The sequence below is a fragment of the Silene latifolia genome, chromosome 10 (genome assembly GCF_048544455.1).
Source record: "Silene latifolia isolate original U9 population chromosome 10, ASM4854445v1, whole genome shotgun sequence".
In the NCBI taxonomy this organism is placed as follows: Eukaryota; Viridiplantae; Streptophyta; class Magnoliopsida; order Caryophyllales; family Caryophyllaceae; genus Silene; species Silene latifolia.
The window spans coordinates 23,836,133-23,858,014 of record NC_133535.1 but is presented as its reverse complement, the minus strand read 5'-3'; the positions used below and the strand labels follow the sequence as shown (position 1 = coordinate 23,858,014).

At 42.3% G+C, this 21,882-nt stretch overlaps 2 protein-coding genes across 2 annotated transcripts; one reads left to right on the top strand and one right to left on the bottom strand.

The window, feature by feature from the left end:
- Window positions 1–9,759: 9,759 nt before the first annotated feature.
- LOC141607292 (uncharacterized) lies at window positions 9,760–12,056 on the bottom strand. The gene is made up of 3 exons (XM_074426648.1): window positions 11,874–12,056; window positions 11,593–11,709; window positions 9,760–11,466 (listed from the first exon to the last, which is right to left on the bottom strand). Exons 1-3 carry the CDS (start codon window positions 12,054–12,056, stop codon window positions 9,760–9,762), a joined length of 2,007 nt encoding a protein of 668 aa, XP_074282749.1.
- A 5,396-nt stretch (window positions 12,057–17,452) lies between these two features.
- LOC141607291 (protein FAR1-RELATED SEQUENCE 5-like) lies at window positions 17,453–19,500 on the top strand. Its single transcript, XM_074426647.1, has 2 exons — window positions 17,453–17,719; window positions 18,349–19,500. Exons 1-2 carry the CDS (start codon window positions 17,453–17,455, stop codon window positions 19,498–19,500), a joined length of 1,419 nt encoding a protein of 472 aa, XP_074282748.1.
- Window positions 19,501–21,882: the final 2,382 nt, after the last annotated feature.

Genomic DNA, 21,882 nt, shown 5'->3' with positions numbered 1-21,882 from the left:
CAGACTGATGACTATGGACGGTCAAATCATACAACGCCCATGGAACATATTCACCTGAAGAGATATTACTTTTAATAATAAGTAGATTTTAGCTTGCAGGGTAATGTACTATGTAAAGTCAAATTATTTTAAAATAAAAGAAAGTCCGGTAGTAGGCATACTACCAATTTCACTCTCATTCCTGGCTTCTCTGACTCTTTTAAATTTTAAACTACTATTGGATGGTGTGGACTGACAGCGTCCTGGGACCACAATTGCTCTGGTATCCCATGAGATAGCGTCAGGTACCTCACATCGTTCTAATAGGATTTTTCTGTTTTCAGGCTTCTCTAAGTACATCACCCTGAATTCTAATGTCTATGGTACATTGAAAGTGTATCTAGCAGGACCGTCAACTGCCAACGCGGGGTGACAAGGCACATGGCACTCCAACATGCCTAACCTACTTTCTCCATCAGGAGCACCCTCACCAGGCGGACAGTGGAACATACGAAAGGGAGCCTGGTTGACAGCTAAACACGCTTACCCAGCTACCTCTGATACCACCCCCTGGACGTAGCTCGCACTAATCACAATTAATCAGGGCCCCAGCATGCATGCACATGTATATGGCACGTAGGGATCTCTGAGCTACCAGAATCCTGCAGCATCCCATTGGTCCTAGAACGACGATAAACTTGCTTAAATTATGCCCCTGTTGGCTTTAAACGTGATGAACACACCCTGCGTCATGAACAAGGCTAAGTAGTCCAAAACTGCGGCATACGCCTAAATCAGTCGTCAGACTGACACGACAGCTAGCTGAGTCTAGATCAGCCTCTTCAGGCTGACACGACTGGTCTAAATCAACCTCTCAGGTTGACACGGCCACCCTACCTTACATTGCGGCATACGCCTAAGTCAGTCAGCAGACTGAAACGACAGCTAGCTGAGTCTGAAGGTCAACCTCTTCAGGGTGACAGGACTCGCCTAAATCAGCCAGCAGGCTCACACGGCAACATCCTAAATTAAGGAAACCTAAGAGACAAAAACACAATATATGCTTAAAACTTGCCAAGCTACGGCAAGGGATATTCCAAAACATGGCCAAAATACGGCCCCAAACTTTAATCGCCACCTTGGCGAGCTACCAGGAAAAGTATAAAAAACTTACAAGTCTGCCACCACCGGGCCAGACTACCAAAAAGTTCATTGATATAAGAAAAACTTAATTATCGGTCACATTAATGACCTCCACTTCTGGCATGTCCTCTGCCTGCTGACCTTCTATTTCAGGTACCAGATCAGCTTGCGCACCCTTAGCTGCCATAGCTTCCTGAGCTCCGTCAGCAACATCCTGGGGCAGTCCAGCATCTCCAGCATCAGCCTGCTCAGCCAGCGTAGGAGAATTCACCTCCCCAACTTCAGGCATCAGCGCACTCAGATCAGGTGGAGTGGGGTAGAGCATCTCCAGCTGCCTCTCCTCCTCCTCTATAGCTTGCTGGGTTGGAGCCCCCTCAAGAGCAACACGCATCCCACTGATTTTTCCCCGCCAGGTAGCATAGGCAACAACATTGGTGGCCAGGGAGATCAGCTCGCTGATTTTCTCGTCAGAGCGCTTGAGGGAATTAGAGAAGGTGTTGCACACCTCTTGAGTGCGTGCCAGCTGATCATACCCTTCCCTCAACTTCTTCTTGGCACCAGCAAGCTCAGCCTTCAGCTCCACCACGCGCTCCTTCAGATCAGATCGCTGCTGCGCCAAGTCGGCAATCGTCCCTTTCAGCTCTTGGTTTTTGACATTGGTGGCACGGCTGGTGGTCTGCACTGCGTTGATCATCTTCCTGTTATAAAGAGAAGACTGGAGGGTCAGGGGCAGGAAAAATTAAAAGTTAGCAAGAAAAATTAAAGGTAAAATTTAGAACAGGTGGAAGACGAAGATCACTTACCATGAAGGCATTGTGCACATCATTCTCAGCCCTCTCCTCCGGAGAAAATTCTGAGAAAGCCTCTTTTAGAGGAGGGAAGAGCAGCTGGTCGATCTCTGGCCAGTATGGCACCTTATCAACATTCCCAAAACCCTCTGGGAAGTGAGCAATGGTGCCTCCGCTGGCTGAAGCGCGAGGACTGGTAGGAGGAGGAGGGGAGTGGCAAGGCAACGGGTCAACCTCCAAGGGTTCAGGCCTAGCAGAACTGGAGTGAGTAGGAGGAGTCTGGAAAGAGGCAGCAGGAGCACTCCTCTTGGAGGCAGACGCCACATCAGGGCTGGTAGTGAACCTCTTTCTTTTTGCGCTCTGGAGGATAGCTTCCAAAGGGTCAACTTTTGAACCTGCGAGCAAACATCATTTCAGGCGTCAGGAAAATTAAGCTGTCAATAAAGTTGCATGCAAGTTAAAGCAACAGTAGAAAGCTTACCAGAAGACATACTGTGAGCTAATTGAAGGGGGTTGGAGGAAGAAGCAGGCAAAAAAACAGGAAGCAGGTCAGGAAACTTTCTCTCGAATTCAGAGATGCAGAACAACTTGTTACGGGTAGGGATCTGGGCACCGATGCGGGTCAGGTAACAGGGACCTGCACGAAGGCGATGAAGTAAGCTAGTAAGCAGCAAGATAAACAAATCAAGTGACAGGGAGGCTACTTACTCGAAGTTATGACCCATTTATCGAAGATATAATCGGCAGGCGGCTCGATAGAGTCCTTCCTCACGAGGAAGAAGTCCTCAAACCATTTCTCATCTCGAGATTTGGACACATGCCTGAAGGGAGCCTCTCCAGAGCCCCGGAGTGAGAATTGGCCCCTACCCAGGGACCTGATATTGTACATATAGGCCAAATCACCTAGGGAGATGAAATTACCGGTGTTTTGACAAGAGGCCGAGGAGTAAAGAAGAACCCTCCAGACAGTGGCAGAAATTTGTGCCATAGCAAAGTTGTTTGTGAAGATGAAGTCTTGAACAAGTTTAGGAAAAGGGAAGCGGAGACCATATCTAAATGGGTATAGATAAAAACAAACCCATCCTGGACGAAGGGCGTCATCTTTTTGGTCCGGTTCAGGGATGGAAATATCCACCCCATCACCAAGACCAAGCAAACCCTTGATCATGGGAATGTCAGCAGGGGTCAAGACGGAGTCATAGTCATGGGGATAAGTAAAGAGTCCCCGGGAAGGAAAGACCGGGTCAGGGTTACGGTCATAGGGTGTGAACGTCGATGATGAGTGTCGGGTTTTCCCCATGGTGGAGAAAGAGAAAATGGGAATTAAGAAGAAAAGGAGGGAGAAATACCTGGTGGAAGGAACGACGGAGAGTGGAATAGTGGAGCCGACAAGGAAAGAGGAGAAGAAGGTTAAGGATTTGAGGGGAGAGAGAAAGAGTTTTAATGGGAAATGATTAATGGAAGTAAAGGGAGGAGGTTGAGGTTATAAAGGAAGAGAGAGGGAGTAGGGTGCGAGAAAAGAGGAGGTGGGCAGCAGTGATGATGGATTTGCATGAAAAGAAGTGCAAATGACGGCTTAAGGTTTTAGCAGTCGACTACGTAAATTCCTTGCTCGACACCTCGAAGCGCACTTCACAAGAAATTTGGGGCAAACTGTTTGGGCTAAAAATCACACAATAGGGAAAGGCCCACTTAACAAATAATGGAACATAAAAGGAGGGATAAGGAGAGGGGGAGCCCATGGTTGGAGTAAGCACGGGGAAGGAGGAATGGGCCGACACACGCATAAGGGGAGACCAAAAGCCCATTGAAGGGAGCGTCTGGATTTAGGAAAGAGAAGTCAGGAAGATCAGGGAGAAGTTAGGGAGATCAGGGAGAATTGAGGGAGACGGCCAAATATGGAAAAAGTTATTATGGAAGTTATATTCCCTTGCCATAATCAAGGTAGGATATGCCTAGGGTTCTTACCCTATAAATAGCCAAGGATGCAGTCAAAGAAGGACATTCAGACATCAACACATACAATCATTCAAGATCCCACGCACATTATATTTCGAGCTAGAAAGCTTCACATTACGTTATCATTGTAATCATCCTCCTATTCAAGAATAGTGCAATATTTGGCAGGGCATCGTCCCTTCCGCGGTTGTTCCCACATTGGGTTTTCTGCGTCACCAAATCTTACGTGTCAATTTATATTTCGTACTTTATTTCCTTCATTTAGATATCGTCATACAAACAAACAATCAAGTATCCAGCGAGTAAGACCGCATTGACCCGAATCAACCAATCCGGTAAAAAATACCCAAACAGTTCCCTTCACTCTCTATTGCATTGATTTCATCTTCGAGTGGAGAAATGAGGTGTGAACAATCTATGGTAGATTCTTCACTTGTAATCACTAGAATTCCAAGAGGATTCTGAGTGTTGTTAGGCTTATCCCCAGGCAGTATTGGTAGGCGACCGTCTTCAATCATGTCTTGAAGTACATTTTTCAGTTTGTAGCATTTTTCTGTGTCATGTCCCTTACCTCTATGGTATTCGCAGTACGAATTCTCATCCCAGAACTTGGATTTCTTTTCTGGTTCAGATGTAGGGCCTATGGGTTGAAGCTTGCCTAGTTTCATCAACCTTTTTAGAGCATTGGAGTTTGTGTCCCCAATATTTGTGAATTTCCTTGGTGGGGTACTCTTCTTAGATGGCTCGAGAAGGTTAACTTCATCAGTCTTGCTAGTAGAGCCGTAAGAACGACTTTTTGAGCCTTGATATCCACGACCTACCGTTTTGGACAAGAGCCCTTTACGGATGTCATCTTCGATCCTTGTTCCTAGTACGGTTAAGTCTTTGAACGTCTTAATGTTTTGGTACCTCAAATGACTTGCATAGATGGGCTTTAGGTTGTCAACGAATTTCTCCACGAGGGTAGCTTCATCTGGACGTTCAACAAGTTGGGTACTAGTCTTCCTCCACCTACTTAGGAAGTCGGTGAAACCTTCTTTGTCATTTTGGGTAAGAACCTCTAAAGTGCGCATGTTGACTTGGATTTCAGCATTATTCGCATATTGTTTGGCAAATTCAATTGCGGCATCGTCCCAGGTAGCGATCTTCTTATGCTCTAGAGAATAGAACCATTGTCTTGGGATGGTGTCAAGAGATGAAGGAAAGATCCTTAAGAACATCTCGGGTTTAATGCCTTTGATAGACATGCAATCCTTGAAAGCACGGATATGGTTCAAAGGGTTTTCATGCCCCTTGAATTTAGGGATATCTGTCATGTTGAAGTTGGTTGGCAACTTGGAGCTCACGGCTTCATATTTGCGATTATTTTCCCTATAAATGTCATCCCCTTTGAGATACATCAATTGTTCCTCCAACTATTGGAGTCATTTCTCAGCTGCAGTCATACCTACGGGAGGTTTTTCGTCCCCGAAGTTATTCACGAATTCATCAGACACTTCACTTTCTCGAGGAGGCATCCTCGTTTCCACGGCATATATTCGGCCTTCGATTGTGTCGAGGCGATCATACACTTGATCTTGAGTAACTTGGAGATGAGCTAGTGCGGCTAGGATTTGATCATTACCATTCTGGGGTTGGTTGTGGCTCACGTCGCTTGTTTCAGGCATCTTGGAAACTGGATAAGGGATCGACGACGAATCAAAACACGATCGACCATTCTAGCACACTTACTTGAAAAAATGTTTTGACTCGTGAAGTGGGAGTGTGCCACTTGTGTCAAGTGAGTTTTGAGGAAATGACAAAGTTTGAAAATGTTGGTCCTAGTCAACTGTAGTGTAATTGTAGGAGTGGACTCGAAGTAAGGTTTTGAAATGGGCTTTGAGGCCCGAATTTTGACTCGACAATTGGACAGAGTTTCGACTGGTTTTGCGCTAATATTAGGCTTATGTTTCGCAAATTTTTACATTTTAAAAGGGAATTTGATTTTACAAAAAAAATCGTCATGGTTTTGTTTAGAAATGGTGATCACATATGGTACAAATATTATACAAGCATTATAACGAGATGCTGAGTGCATTTAGTAAGGGTTTTGGTTTTAAAAGGTGGGTTACCATACCGAACAATCAAACCCGAGGTCTTTGGAGAGGCTCGTACCAAACAAGAGTAAGGCCGATTTCTAGTCCATTTCCTCAAGTAGTGAAAGTCCTTGATACAAACAAGAGTAAGTACCATGGTATGGATGATGTCAATCGCTATCCATCTTTAGGCCCAAATAAGAATTAGGACCGTTTAGATGGGACGATTGGTCGAATGGGTTGGGTTGGGCCTATGAAGGCCGAATGAAACGATCTAGGAAGACCGAGTTATGAAAATCGACAATTGTCTTGTACTAACAATTCCCTAACCATGTTCAAGTTTCACCCTTTTGGCTACACGTAAGTGTATTATCCCCAGCGGAGTCGCCAAACTGTGGACGCAGGCCCACGGGGGCGCTTGGGGGGAGAACAAGCGTTTGCATTTGTGGAGTCGCCACCAATTTATTGTGGAAAATTGGAAACCGTTCGAATACCTCGTGTCATGTCAAGACACAAAGTAGTGACATGAACACCAAGAACTCGTTACCCTTAGCATTATATATCTAGAATGACTCTCGTGGATGCCAATGAACAAGAATGTTCACAGAGATCTGGAGTAAGGGGTGAGGGTACGTATTAGGAAGCTCTTTTGATCGAACACCTAATCCCGCCCGCCTCGATAGCGGCCTCTACTAATGATTAGGAAAATTGTCTATACTCGATATATTGTCGATTATATGCATGCAATGCAACATCCATTATTTTATCCTAACATGTGAGTATTAGGCTAAGTCGGTTATCACATAATTTAGCATACAATTAATGTCGAGGTAGAAGTTTAAGTTGATTACATGTAAAGACATACAAGCAATAATAAAGAAATACAATAATAAATACAATAATGAAAATTACAATAATTACGTTTGATTTATTGATTTACGTCGAAAATACATTTAAAACGGATGATTTTAGAAAAGAAAGAATAAATAAATTAACGAACAGATTATTAGGTGCTAAGAGGCGCAGCAGTCGCTGCGTCTGTTCCTTGGCTCAGTTCTGGCTGTGAAGCCGGAATTGCAAATTGTATGTTCGTTGGTGATTTAATGCTTGATTACGTTATTTGACTCGGATAGAAGTGATTAATAGATTATTTACATATGATTGAGTCATAAAAACGATAAAACATGGACAAAACTAATTAGAACGAATTAATTACAAGATTAGAAAGACTATTTATAAAATTAATCGAATTAGATGAATTAATTAGGTTAAATAAGTTATTAATGACGAATTAATGATGGTGAAGATAAACAAAAGATGCAAATATATCAATGACGAATTTCAGAGACTCAATATGGATGAATCGAATCTCTAAAAACCGAATTTGATTTAATGACAAAAACCCACAAATATGGATTATAAGGGATTTAAGTCGGCATTTGAAATATGAATTAAACATTAATGTTAAAATTATTATACTCAAATTATTGTGTCGATGAAACGATGAACAAACAAAGAAAACGAAAACGAACAGATAACAAAAGACGAAGGAAGAAGAAAGGAAGCAGGAACTGCGGCAGCCTCACGAAGAGGCGCAGCAGGTGCTGCGTCCCTTCGAAGAGGCGCAGCAGTTGCTGCGTCCTTTCTCGACGGTTGTCTTCTGATAATCCGTAAAAAGGGTTTTAAAACAAGGTTTTACAAATCGGTTTTAAGAGTATTCTCGACATAAATCTTACAATTGTGATTACAAAAAATAAAGAACAATAATAAAATAGGGATTTACACCCTCAAACTTACATGTTTGACGAAACGAGATGAACTAAGTTAACATTTAGTGATGCTCGACTCGAATGTACGACGAAAGTGCCCTCTAGGAGGGAAACGAATAAAGTTGATTAAAGTTGATTAATTGTGGGGTTGGTCAAATTGGTCGGTCGTGCAAAACGAGGCTGGTACTCAGAAAGATCTGAGCTTACGTAGTCGAATGTTCAAGCACGTAGACGCTAAAAAGTAAGAACGTGGTCTAGAATGCAAAGGGAGAAGAGAAGGGCGGACACTCGCGTGAGAAATATGTGAGACCGAAGGTCTCTATTTATACTAATCACACGGAGGAAGTAGGGTTTTCGGAGAAACTTTGGAAGTGAATCTCGAAAAGATATGAAAAAAATACGCAGAAAAGGACTGAGGAAGAGGCGCAGCAGGCACCGCGTCTCTTGGAAGAGACGCAGCACTTGCTGCGTCCTTTCCTTAGTGGTTTCCTCCTGCGGAAGAAAGATTTCCGCATTTCTATTATGAAATAGCGGATTAATCTCGTTTCCTTAATATTTTGTGTGAATATTACGGGAGATATTTTACCAAAGATCAAAAGATTGGAAAATATGGAATAGAAATATCCGGAACATTCCAGAACATTATGACTCGGCATTTTAAACGGTTATTAGAAAATGAAGACGGTTTTTGTCCCAGACTCCAAATGTACTCTAATTACAGCCAAAATGACCGTATCGGCGCGTAGATGACAATTAAGAGGTAGACACAAGTTTTTGAGCGATCACTTGACGATAAACTTACGAACTGTCACAAATCGTTCCGTGTACCAAACATGCGGCCCAATCATCACCGGGTGGTTTGCGGGAGGTGCAGATATGAGGTATCTACACTAGCCTGCGAGCTATATTGTGTCTCATTGGAAGCACATCATGACACATCTGCCACATGAAAATTTTAACGCGAGGAATAACCGGTGTCCTCCAAATCACATTCCACAGGCATTTACTCCTCGCCCAGTCGGATTGCTCAGCTTCTTCCTCCCTTCCCATGAGCAGGTGATAAGCTGTTTTGACGGAATATTGGCCATCCTTTGTATGGTCCCAACACCAATCATCCACGGCATGTGTTTCACAAATGCGGATTGCTTTAATACGTTCTTGTTCAAAGGGCAAAACATCGCTCTTAGAAGCTCTTCATCCCATCCAGTCCGGTCATGAGTCATAAGGTGTGTTACTTTCATCGACGCATCATTGTCATGTCGAGGAGATAAGACTCTTCGCGATTGGGTCTTCGGGATCCAAGGATCCAGCCACACATTAGTGCTCCATCCATCCCCAATTCGTCTCCTCGCGCCCAAAAAAATCACGTCCTTAGCTTCCCAAATACTACGCCAAGTAAAGCTCGGGTTGGACCCAAGCTCCGCTCTTAAAAAGTCACGATCAGCGAAGTATTTCCCCTTAAGAACTCTCGCCATAAGACTGGTATCCTCCGTCATCAATCTCCACCCTTGCTTCCCCAACAATGCCTTATTAAAAAGTCGAAAATCATGGAAGCCTAGTCCACCACTCTCCTTAGCACGACACAATTTATCCCACGCAATCCAAGGCATTTTCTTGCGCCCATTCACAGAACCCCACCAGAAATTTGAGACTAAGCTTTTAAGTTCGTCACAAAAAAACCCCGGGATTTTAAACACACTCATAGCATAGTCCGGGATAGCTTGTGCCACGGGTTTGATGAGGGTCTCCTTTCCGGCCTTGCTTAGCATCATACTTCTCCACCCTTGAAGTCTTTTATTCAACTTATCCCGGAGTACCTGTACCAGTTCCCTTTTCGATTGCCCAATCACCGTAGGTAGCCCAAGAGACTTCCCTTGCTCGCGGACTGAACGGACCCCTAGAATTGAAACCACCGCATGCTTCCTAAAATTATAAGTGCCTCTACTAAAGGAGACCGTAGTCTTTTCAAGGTTAACTAATTTTCAGGACGCCAATTCATACCGCTGGATGATGGCCCTAACCACCCTTGCTTCCCTTTCGCTTGCCTTATAAGGTAATGCTGTTATCGGCGAAGAAACGGTGAGACGCCATCGGTGCCAACGGTGCAACACGAATCCTATGGAGGTTCCCAGCTTCCATTTCCCGACGAATCATGCCCGAAAAAACCTCAGAACATAAGATGAACAAGTACGGAGATAAGGGGTCGCCTTGGCGAAGGCCCCTATGGGGTTTGAAAATCTCAGTATATGACCCGTTTACCGTTACTGCATAAGACACCGGCCGCACACAAGCCATAACCCTGCTGCTCCAGCCCTCATTGAACCCCATAGCTCTCAACGTGCCCTCCAAGAAACCCCATTCGATCCTATCATACGCCTTAGTCATGTCAAGCTTTAGAGCCATGTGCCCCCCTCCACTTCGTGAATTCTTCATGTGATGGAATAGTTCAAAAGCTACCAATATCTTATCAGTGATGAGCCGGCCCGGGACAAAGGCGCTTTGGTTCTCCGAAACAATATCATCAAGAAAACGTTTTAATCTATTTGCAAGCATTTTCGACACAATATTATAAAAGACATTACAAAGGCTTATGGGTATGAAATCCGCCATGTGACTCGCTTCTTTTTTCTTCGGTATGAGTACTATATGAGTCATATTCATCTCCTCGGATATCCCGCCCCCATTAAGAATGTGCAAGCATGTCCTAATCACCGAGGGTCCAACATTATGCCAGTAATTTTGGAAAAATAAAGCATTCATACCGTCTGGTCCGGGGGCCTTTAGAGGATGCATTTGGTTTAGCGCATCAAGTACCTCTTCTCCTGTATATGGTTCGCGTAAACTACTATTCATCTCCCCCAACACTCTGTCCTCCACCCCTCGAAATTCATCCACAGCCAGCACCGGATTAGACGTCTCAAACAGCTTCGCAAAATAATCCACAGCCACCCTCTTAATGCCCTCCTGTGTCTCGAATTTTCGACCCTGGTCATCCGTAATGAGCTTTATATAATTCTTCTGTTTCCTTTGTCTCACCATTCTATGGAAGTATGCCATGTTTCTTTCCCCGTCTTTCAACCATAGGACCCTTGATCGTTGTTGCCAAAATTGTTCTTCCTGGTTAATGAGTCTGGCTATTTTCTTTTTAATTTTCCGGCGCTCCTTCACATTGCTCTCTGTCCGTTCACTAGCATTAATCTTTAGCAGCTTCTTCCTTTGTATTTTAATATCTTTCACCAGGTTTCCAATATTAGCTCCTTGCCATCTCGACAATTCATTAGCACACGTCCTCAAATTGTTCGTCACATCATCACCCGGATCCCAAGCCCGCCTTATAGTATCCTCACAACCCTCCTCGCCAACCCACATCTGCTCAAAGCGAAAGATGCCCTTTCCTCTCTCCCCTTCGGCCTTCCTATTATCCAAGAGGACCATGATTGGTACATGGTCAGACAAGCCCGGCTCCAAATGGTGCAATTTAGCATAAAGGAATGTATCCGCCCATTCTTCCGTAATCATTGCTCTATCAATTCGACTTTGTCGATTGTCAGCTCCAGCTTGCCCATTGTCATAGGTGAACTCGTATCCCTCAAACGCAAGGTCCCTAAGGCCACAATCGTTCACAGCATCTCTAAAACTAGTCATCTGCCATTGCGGTCTCTCCCCACCCTTCATCTCCGTGCCAAAAAGAATTTCGTTAAAATCACCAATGCATAGCCACGGGTCGTCATTATCCTCTGCTAAAATGCGTAACTGTTGCCAAGACAGATGGCGATCTTGAACAACTGGCCATCCATAAAAACCCGTCAACCTCTATTGCCTGCCCCCAATATTCACATCCCAGTCCATATAGTGGACCGTGGCCGACCTGAATTTTACCTCTACCTCCTTACGCCACCAGCTAGCTAGCCCTCCTGACCTCCCTACACTATCTATGGCCCACCCATCATACTCCCTCATGGTTTTTACAACAGCTTCCATCTCCACTGCACTTAACTTCGTCTCACAAAGAAAAACAAAATCTGGGTTCTCTCTACGGACAAGATTTTTTAAACCGCCTACCGCAGTCGGGTTGCCCAGACCCCTGCAGTTAAGGCTCAATATTTTCATAATGCCCGACGGGGTTAAGTGTCCTCAACCACCGCCTCAGATGAACATACATCCATGCTTTTACGACTCTTCTTCTCCACTAAGCCCACAGTCCCTCCCAGAACTGACATAGGTCGCTTCTCTCCTACACCCACGACCAGCAGGTCCCTTATCTCCTCTTCCCCGCCTTTCTGACCACTAAAAGGAGCTCTCTCAAAACGTTGCCACTTCTTTCCTTCTCTACCACACCCCATATTTCCTCTCAAACCTCTTCCCATCCCCGCAGTCCCCTCAACCTCCTCCCCTTGCGTATTTTCCCCAGACCCACACGTTTCCACCCTCCTATCACTCTTGATACCGTCGTAGAGTACCAAAGATAAATTTATAATTCCAAACTACTACTATAGATAGTGGCAGTCAGGGTCGAACCACAAGGAGGCGATGCAATTAATAGTTGTCTTAATCTTAGTCTAAAGTAACATATGAGTGGGGGTTTGTTTAGAGTTGATCTATAACTAAAGGCAACAAATGAAAAGTAAACTAAGCTAATAGATGAAATCAAATATTAAAAGGGTGCTAAGATGGTCGGTTCACTATAGTTTCGGCGACAGTATCCTAGGTAGGTCTACAACAATCACGTGAGACGGGAAAATAAGAAGTCCTCTCGGTCCATTCTTAACAGGTAGCATCTTTCGATCTCGCTACGGGTCCCTAATATCACTAATGCTAACTTTCGTCCTGAAAAGTGATTTAAAAGTCTAAATTAACTTAGCTCTCGATCTTATTAATTTAGTCGTCTTAATTAGGCAGTCTATTTCCCTTCCCTATCTTTCGATCTTTATTGGGTTGGTCAATTCCTAGGCATTCAACTAGTCGCGTGCACTCGATTTGTCAAATATAGAAATTAAATTAATTAAAACGAAGGTAATCTCACGTGGCCGGTCGATCGACCAGATAGGCCGGTCGATCGACCATGGCGCGATTTCAGGTCACTATTCTACACCGCCTACTTCTACAGATTCCCTACATCCTAGCACGGGGTATTTAGCTACTCATGTTTGCGATAAAAACAACAACAAGATTAACGAATAAAGATACTGAATTCATGGTTAAATTAATTAAATGAACAATTAACATAAAACGATAATCGGCTTTGGGAATTCTAACCTAACAATTCTATACTACGAATAAAAGTAATAAAACTGAATATTAGAACATAAGAATACCGTATAGAGGAATTGCAGAGGAAAGATCAAAACCGAATGCAAAAAGAAACTTTATTAATGGAAGAATAAACTAAACTAATGACTATCGAATTGTATCTTAAGAACTTGATGATAAAACTTGATGATTATTCTGAAAACTAGGTTATGTTATATAGGAATATCACGTAACACTTATTCCTAAACCTAAGAATACATTGGGCTTTCTAATTCTCGATCTTTTAACTTGCGTCAAAATCACGGTCTGGTCGATCGACCACAAGGACCAGTCGATCGACCAACCTATGTTGTACAGAAGCTTCTGTTCTTCGTGCTCTGGTCGATCGACCATGAAGACCAGTCGATCGACCACTATAGCTGGTAGTCCGCTTCTAATTCTTCATAAAATTATCTTTCAGGTCTCGAAATGCGCACCAAGTTCGTTTCTCGAGTAAATACTTCACGTCAAATGCAATGCAAGGTACTCGGGGATGGATTCGGCTCGATATCTACTCATTTCCGCAATAATATGCAATATTACACGAAAATACGAAAGTAGACGAAAATGGGGAAAATGGTAGCTTAAACTACATAAATGAGCTCTAAAATGCGTGTAAAATAGGCTTTAAAACATCATATAAAAGACACGCATCAACTCTTCTCCCTACCATCCTGCCCTCCACCATTAACCTCTCCCCTCTCCTTGCGCCAACCCTCTTGCCTCTGGTTCACCACGCTGTCCCCCTCCATCCTCGCTCTTTGTACACCCTCATCAACCATCGAGCCCCCCCCCCCCACACACACACTGACTGTATGAGGTAGCACTGCCTTGCTTCTCTTATGCTTGATCGAAATATTTTGTAGCTTCATGATCATATTCGAAATATTCTCCTCCTCCCTCTTCTCATATTCCTTATCAAAAATCGGGTTCAAAGCTCTTGCCATCTTAGCTCCCCCATCTGCCACCGTCTTTACTACTCTCCATGGGGAGGCTCGAAGCCTCTCACTGTATTTGAACTCGCCATCTTCATACGGACCGTCATCGCAATCCTTTTCCCCATGGCCTAAAACCCTACACTCGTAACAGAAGGTAGGCAGCCGTTCATACTTTACTTCGAAATCCACAGACTTTCCACTAACCATTCGAATATGCACAGCATCACGGAGGGGCTTCCGTACATCATGTAAAACTCTGACACGTATAGCTCATTCAAGTTCTGGCACTGGGGCTTCGTCCATCCCAATATACTCTCCCAATTGCGCTCCTATTCGTTTCACATTCTCAACATTCGAACGCCCCCGTATAGGCAGATTATAAACTCTCGCCCACAAGGGGACATGGAATAGAGGTGTATCAGTGAGTTTGCCATCACATATCGGGTCATTTAGGCACCAAATAAACTTATCGAAATGTCAAGGTTGGCCTTCGATAACCCTAGTTTTATCGTTCTCATCAGCGAACTTAAAAATAAAAATCTTATTCTTTGCATCGATAATATTACCAAAAACTGTACCTTTCGTGTTCCAAGCCTTTATCGTTGTATCAACAACCGCATTTGCATTGACTGTCTTTAGCGTGCAAATTCGCCCCACAACGATGTATTCAGTCTTCGTTGTGTCTCTTTCCTCATCCCCCACATCCCAAACAAAATAATTGGTCGAGTCCATAACTTCCTTCCCTGCTCTCCTGTTATTCATGCTATGTTGAAAGAAACCCTTATCAACGTTACCAATCACGAGAAAATCCACGAAAAAACGTAGAGATTCGCCTTTAGATCGAAGGAGAAAACTATAGGAGAAGTCCTAGAAAAATGCTCTCATAGGAAACCCTAAAGAGATTTTCGTTCCTGTATTTGAATGGAGAGAGTATTTGTTTATGCCCAACATAAAGTTGGTTGTCTATTAAATAACGGAAAGTTAGACAACCAACTTTATTGAATAACGGAAAGTTGGTTGTCTATTGAATAACGGAAAGTTTGGCTCATTCTATCTAAGTAGGTGTTATTTGACATGTTTTAATTTTAAGACGAATATTATTGTTTTAGGAGACACCAACTAGATAGTTAAAACCTGAATTTTCTCACTTTTTTTTTTTTTTTTTTGGTTCTTGTTCAATTCTACTAATTTGTGTTGAATTCTCTCATAAATCATTTCATGTCTAATTTGTGTCGGATTTGAACTCCTTGTCGATCCCAAGTATCGTCTTTGATGCTAATTTCATTTTGATTGTTAGAATACAACACGAAATATGGATAAAGTTAGACAAAGAGGAGATAAAAGGGACAGGCAAAGTTAGAAATATCGTGTAAAAAAGAAGTCTAGACGTATAGCTACTTTTAGATCGGGTAAATTATATCCTACTCCCAAGAGTAGGGAATAGGATACTCCTCTTAGGTAGTTATTGAAGAAAAAAATAATAAAAATAAATAAAGAATAACAAAAATAACTACCCACTATGTTCACAAATTCTTATTTGTGACGGAGATATCCGCCACAAATAAGAGACGGGCCAAATACATACCATTTAACTCAATGTGGTACCCGTTTGCATGGAAGCCTGCGCTGACAGCACATCAAAGAGACGGCGGCTTCACTGTTTGAGGCGCATGACTTGTGTACTGCAAAGATTATTCTATTGCCAATTTGTACTTTGTGTAACATATTTAATTCCAATAATTTGCAATAAGTGTATCTTGCATTAAATGCTTCTGAGATCTTTGCCCCCCATGCACAACCCTACTTCCATTTCACCATGATTTTGCACAACAACTTGCTTCCATTCTCATAATTCCGATCTTCTTTCTACATTTTCCTTTTATTCTCTATAATTTACAACTAAAATGGCGTAAAAATTTGCAACTTTATTATTGAAGATCTTCCAACAACTTTATTATTCTCATAGTTCAAAAAAAATGGAAGATCTTCAACAAACCTTTACAGAAATGTTAGTTGATGGTGCCCTAATCGTTCCAACAATAATGGAATGTGCAGATAATAATCATGGTGGGATAATTGTTCAGCCTTCAACAGAAAACACGACGACTAGAGGTAGAGGTATGCCTTTTTTACGCCATTTTTCTGTTTAGAAGGTAGGGCAAATTATTGTTATTATTAATGTTACTATAATACATCTTAAAATCAAGGAAATAACAAGTTATTGAATTATATTGATGTGTTTGTGACATTTGTATTGCATTATATTGATGTGCAAATTCTCAGTGAGCATAAAGTTTTTCTTTGTTAAGTTCTACCATCATGAACTGTAATATTAGTTTATAGTTTTGATGCATACCATATATGTTTGATTTTACTGTAATATAATGGATGTTTACATTTATCGTTCTTTTGTCTGTACTGTTGGTCCAAATGTCAGCCTGTCAGTTTATTAATTTGAATATTATTTGTAGGTTTTCAGTGCAGCATATGTGTATGATATAACGGATGTTTAAATATAATACGGTTGTTTAAATATAATGGATGTTTACATTTTCGGTGTTAATGGCTTTACTGTTAGTCCTAATGTCACCCTGTCAACAATAATGCATATTGTTATTTACCTGTTTAATGTGTGCATTTCCCTACATAATGTCACCCTGTCAACGACATTGGACCTGCTTACTTGGAAACAATTTTTGTACGTCAAACAAATGTGTCTAATTTTAGTCCTTATGTAACCCTGTAACTAGAGTATGGATAAATATGTAAATGCAGATGTTGTTATTTATGTTATATATGTTTACACTTTATTGCCTAATGTGACCTTGTAAATCTATGCAGGTACAGACTATTCAAAATCCCTATTGGGAATGAAAGCAGAGAAATGGGAATTAATTTATGAGTTGTTCAGGAAACACTCACAGGCCATTGGTTTCAGCATTAGGAAAGCAACTTCTCGTAGAGCGAACGGAAGTGGTACACCCGTATTCGAGAGATACTTTGTATGTTCATTGTCGGAGTACATGCAAATGGTAATAGGCGAGACGATAACGACAATCCTTTGGGGAATTCTGCAGTCACACGTTGCCAATGCAAAGCCGGTTTAAGAACACAAGTGAACGAGGACGGGAAGTGGGAGGTAATGCAACATTTCACAGAACACAACCATGAGCTGACTCCCCCTTAATGGCAACAGCACCACCGCTCGGAGAGGAGAATTAGTGATGCTGAGGCAGAGGCTATAAGGGCCTTGACTGAAGCCTTTGTAGCCCTCTCGGTTCAATACAAAGTGGCAGCTGCTGTAGCGGGGGGCGATGTATTCGTCGGACACACCAAGAGGGATCACATCAACTTTGTTCATAGGCTGAAGATTTAAAGCGATCGAGGGCGGTGACGCAGCCACGCTAATTAATCTGCTCACTAAAAGACAAGCTGAGGATCCCGGGTTTTTCTTCCGAGTCCAATTCAACAAAGAAGGGAGACTCCATCACCTTTTCTGGTGTGACTCGATGATGAGGGAGGACTACCGATTGTATCATGATGTTGTCATCTTTGACACAACGTATCGCACTAACAGGTACAATCTGATTTGTGGTGCATTTGTTGGTATAAATAACCACTGGTCCAATGTCATGTTTGGGTGTGCTTTCCTATCCGACGAGCAAGAAGAATCATTCCAATGGTTGTTCAATGTGTTTAATGAAGCTATGGGTGAGGATGTTTGTCTTGTCTCCATTTTCACTGACCAAGACAAAGCAATGACAAATGCAGTTGAAGCGGTATATTCTATGTCTTACTGATAAGTTTCGCATGTTGAGTTATGCCACCATTATGTGACCACTTCACTTTGCATATCATTAATCCGAAATATGATAACAAATTAGGCAGATGCATTAACATATGTCACCATATTTTACTAAGTCAAATGGAAACTCAAATGACAACAATTTTCCAAACTCTGTCAACATATTTTAGTAATCCACCTTTTGAGGTAAATTAAAGATGTCACCATATGAAGCACTTATGTAATCACATGGGAAAAAAAATATAGCTATAAACATATGACCTCTATATGGTAACATTGTCTTCTGTCCTTAGTAGGCACAGACTATGTCCAGTTAATTATTCAATATGTGACCACTTAACCTACGTTTACAATTGTCAAAAAATTGACAACATATTTTAATAATCAGCTCTTTGACTTAAGTTGAAAATGTCACCATATGAAGCACTTATGTAAGCACATTTAATGGCAACATTATTCGTAGATATATAATCATATTATACTGTGTGTGTTAATTAGTAAAATGTCACCATATGAATCTGTTAAGTACTGTCTTCAATTGAACATCGCAAACATAAACATATGACTTCTAAATGCTAACATTTTTCTTCTGTCTCCATACAGATATACCCAGAAAGCAGGCATAGGTTATGCCAATGGCATATCCAACAGAACGCCATCTCACACTTTGGTCATTTAAAGCATGATAGGACATTCCAGAATTTGTTCAACAAATGTCTTAATGGTTGCTTTAACGAAAAGGAATTCGAAGCGACATGGAAAAGAATGACGACAGAGTATGGTGTTGAGAACCACCCATGGTTCAATAGATTATACAGTTTACGAATTAAATGGTGTACTGCATTGAATAATCAGTACTTCTCAGCGGGTATCCTTTCTTCCCAAAGGAGCGAGAGTACAAATCATGCTATGGGGTTCCAAGCTTCAAAAACAACATCAGTCACTGAATTCTTTGGAATATTTGAGACGACCGTGAGGAGGTGGAGAGGAGAGGAGGAGCGGAAAGAATTCAACTCTATAAGAGCGTCCCCTACATCCGTGTTCCCCCTTGTAGACCTTCTTCAACATGCATCTCAGATATACACTATGGAGCTGTTCCGTGTGTTTGAGAAGGAGTTTGGACTTGCAATGGGCACCCGGGCAGCACTTATCACCCATGAAGATACCACTTTAATTTATAGTGTCGACACGGTTGGCAACGAGGGGTCTTCCCATCATGTTACTTATGATTGCGGGAACAACTTGTGTGTTTGCACTTGTAGGAAGTACCAAGTAATGGGCATCATATGTTACCACATCATACGGGTCCTACACATGCATTCTATGCAGGAGATCCCTGCTAGTTGCATCCACAGGAGGTGGACGAAATTTTCAAAAACGGATGTCTGGAAACGTTTACTACCTGCTGATATGCGCCGAAGTGCTGCAAATGAGGCCATTAATCGGCGACGTTCAACCCTCACCAATGTCCACAACCTCATAACAAAGAGCCAGAAGGTAATGGAGGCAAGGGTAATTGTGGAGAAGTTCTTTGAGGTGGCAAATGCTGAAGTAATAGTGTTACTGCAGAAGATTTCTGTGGACGCCGAAACAAACACTAAAACAACCGAAGAGCGCCCTATTCTTGATCCTATCCGTGTAACGACGAAAGGTAGGAGCGCAAGGAAAAAAAACGGACTTGGAAAGAAGAAGAAAGCCAAAAAAGCTGTTGCAAATGATGGGGACGCATACACCCCAATTCCTCGTCTCCTGTGAACGTCGCTGATATGGTAACATTTTGACCTTTTGCAAACCACAACGCATCAAAGCTAGTGCCACTTAGCCATAGGGCGTGGAAGACATCACTGTTGTGACCATTATTGTATTATTTGTTAGGTTATCTAAAATGGTCTGATATTTTGTCATTTTGAACTATGTCGTAATGTTTGGAAGTATGGTCTGCTTTTTGCAAAACGATGTACCGAATTAATGTTGCCATTATTGTACAATCTGTTAGCAGATCTTAATTTAAAGGCTGCTTTTCAGATCTTAAATTAAAGGTTTTCACTTTTTAAAGGCATGTTGCCATTCTTGGACTATATGTAACTATAAATATTTGGTAACATTATTGCTGAAAGTATAAACATCTTAGGGTTGCCACTCTTTTAAAGTATAGATACTATTCTTCGAACATATGTTACCAAATATAACATGGTAACATAATTCTCCAAACTGTAAACTATTTTGAGTTAGTTAATTTTATTCTAAGAAACAATGTTGAATTAAAGGCTGCTTTATGACTCGTTAAACGATGTCCTTATTTTTGCACAATATGATACCATAATTATATGTATACACTTGACATTTTTAAATAATTCAGCGCTTGGAAGGATATGACATTGGCCTTTGATAGTTTAGACACTATTCTTGGAACATATGTTACCAAATAGAACATGGTAACATAATTGGTCTAAGTATAAACCATCTGCTTAGGTAACATATGTTCCTATTTTTATACGAAATGGCACAACTTATAACACCCATATAAGGGAGGGGAAACACAACTGGATAACAAACAGAGAAGTCATAGCTATAAAAACACAAATATTCAGCCAACCTACCGAACATGTCCGAAAATAAGGCCGTACAACAGGGCCATAATTAACATCCAAAATGAGGCCATACATTACGGCCATATCTAATATCCAAAATAAGGCCATCCATCAGGGCCATATTAATTATCCAAAATAAGGCCATACATTAGGCCCATAAACAACATCCAACCATGACACGTCTACTACTTCGAGGCAGTTGATTTCCTCCCCTTGCTGCGGGTGTTAGTCTGCCCGGTTCTCTGACTAGTAACGCCAATGTCATCAAGGCCAAGAGAAAATGAAGTCACCTCCACCATCTCCACATTCACAAGTGCGTCCAACTTCTCGCCAAGCGCATTCCAAGCAGCAACAAACCCCGGTGAACCCAACGCTTGCGTAAATGACCCCTGGGACTGTTCGCCTTCATCGACGAGATTTGCTGCTGACTGCACCGATCGAAGCACGTCTGCAAGTCCCTCCTGGGCTTCCAACTCATGCATTAGGCTCTTGTGCATAACGGAGACCATTGAAAGGTTCCTCCTTGTTGTCATCCAATTGCGGACTCGCACCTATACCAAAAGAAATGATATAATGTAAACATAAAATGAAATGATATAATGTAAACATAACCAATGCAGATGGTCACATAATGTTTGCAGACGTAAACATTACAACCCTCAAGAATGTTAGCTGCCAACACTTATAACCAATCTGCTCACATACTGTCTGAAGACATCAACATTAAAAACGATGAAAGAGGAGAGCGTACATCAGCATAAGAGGCCTGCAATTCCTCATCAGTCTGAATGCCTTCAGGTAGTGGGAGTTGAATAAATCTGGACGGAGGGTCCTGGTCATTTCTGCGACGGTACAAGCGCTTCACTTGGTGCCTTGATATTGGATATGTGGGCAGCTCCCAAACACCAATCCCAAAGCCGCGATGATGCGGGTATGCAGCAACTTCCTGGGCCATTCTCTCCTTCGGACGCTCCGAGTCCAATGTTGAACAAGCGGTAGTCTAGTCGGTTCTGGGAGCCCCCACCAAGTCAGACGGTGGAAGTACATCAGCTGTAGAAACATGAGACAACCTCCTACATTCTTGGTGTCGTGGGACCTTCACGACGCAACTGCTTGGTTGAGACGTAGCAACACCAATGAACACCAGTCCAGCTGTGAAATAGAGTCCACATCCTCCACTGCTTTCACCAAGCGTAAGTCGATACGATTGTGAACCGTTGGTGCAAGGAAAGTCGCCATAGCAAATACCACAAACATTTTCTTAAATTCAAGACGTCAAAGTGCAGCCCAACATTGCTACTCTAACACTCTCTATTGATATCTCATCTTTCTTCGTGACCTTGAAACTTTCACGCCAAATCTGTGCCAATTCCTGATCGGTCCTCGGTTCTATAGTTTTGTCAATACACGGTAGCATGAAGGCGTCGTAGACATCATGTTTGGTTAGAACAAATTGGACATGGCGGTTAAACAAGAACATCCTCGAACTAGGGTCATATTTCTGGAGCAACCAGTCCACCATCTGATGATAAAAAGCATGTGTCTT

Bases quoted from the DNA above. Each gene is read 5' to 3' on its own strand.
- LOC141607292 (XM_074426648.1), bottom strand. From the start codon at position 12,056: ATGGGGTGTGGTAGAGAAGGAAAGAAGTGGCAACGTTTTGAGAGAGCT. The intron at 11,710-11,873 runs GTATGTTCATCT...TGTGAGACGAAG, and splicing joins AGAGTCGTAAAAGCATGGAT to TTAAGTGCAGTGGAGATGGA. The intron at 11,467-11,592 runs GTAAAATTCAGG...TCTTGGCAACAG, and splicing joins GGTGGCGTAAGGAGGTAGAG to TTACGCATTTTAGCAGAGGA.
- LOC141607291 (XM_074426647.1), top strand. From the start codon at position 17,453: ATGAGGGAGGACTACCGATTGTATCATGATGTTGTCATCTTTGACACA. The intron at 17,720-18,348 runs GTATATTCTATG...GTCTCCATACAG, and splicing joins TGACAAATGCAGTTGAAGCG to ATATACCCAGAAAGCAGGCA.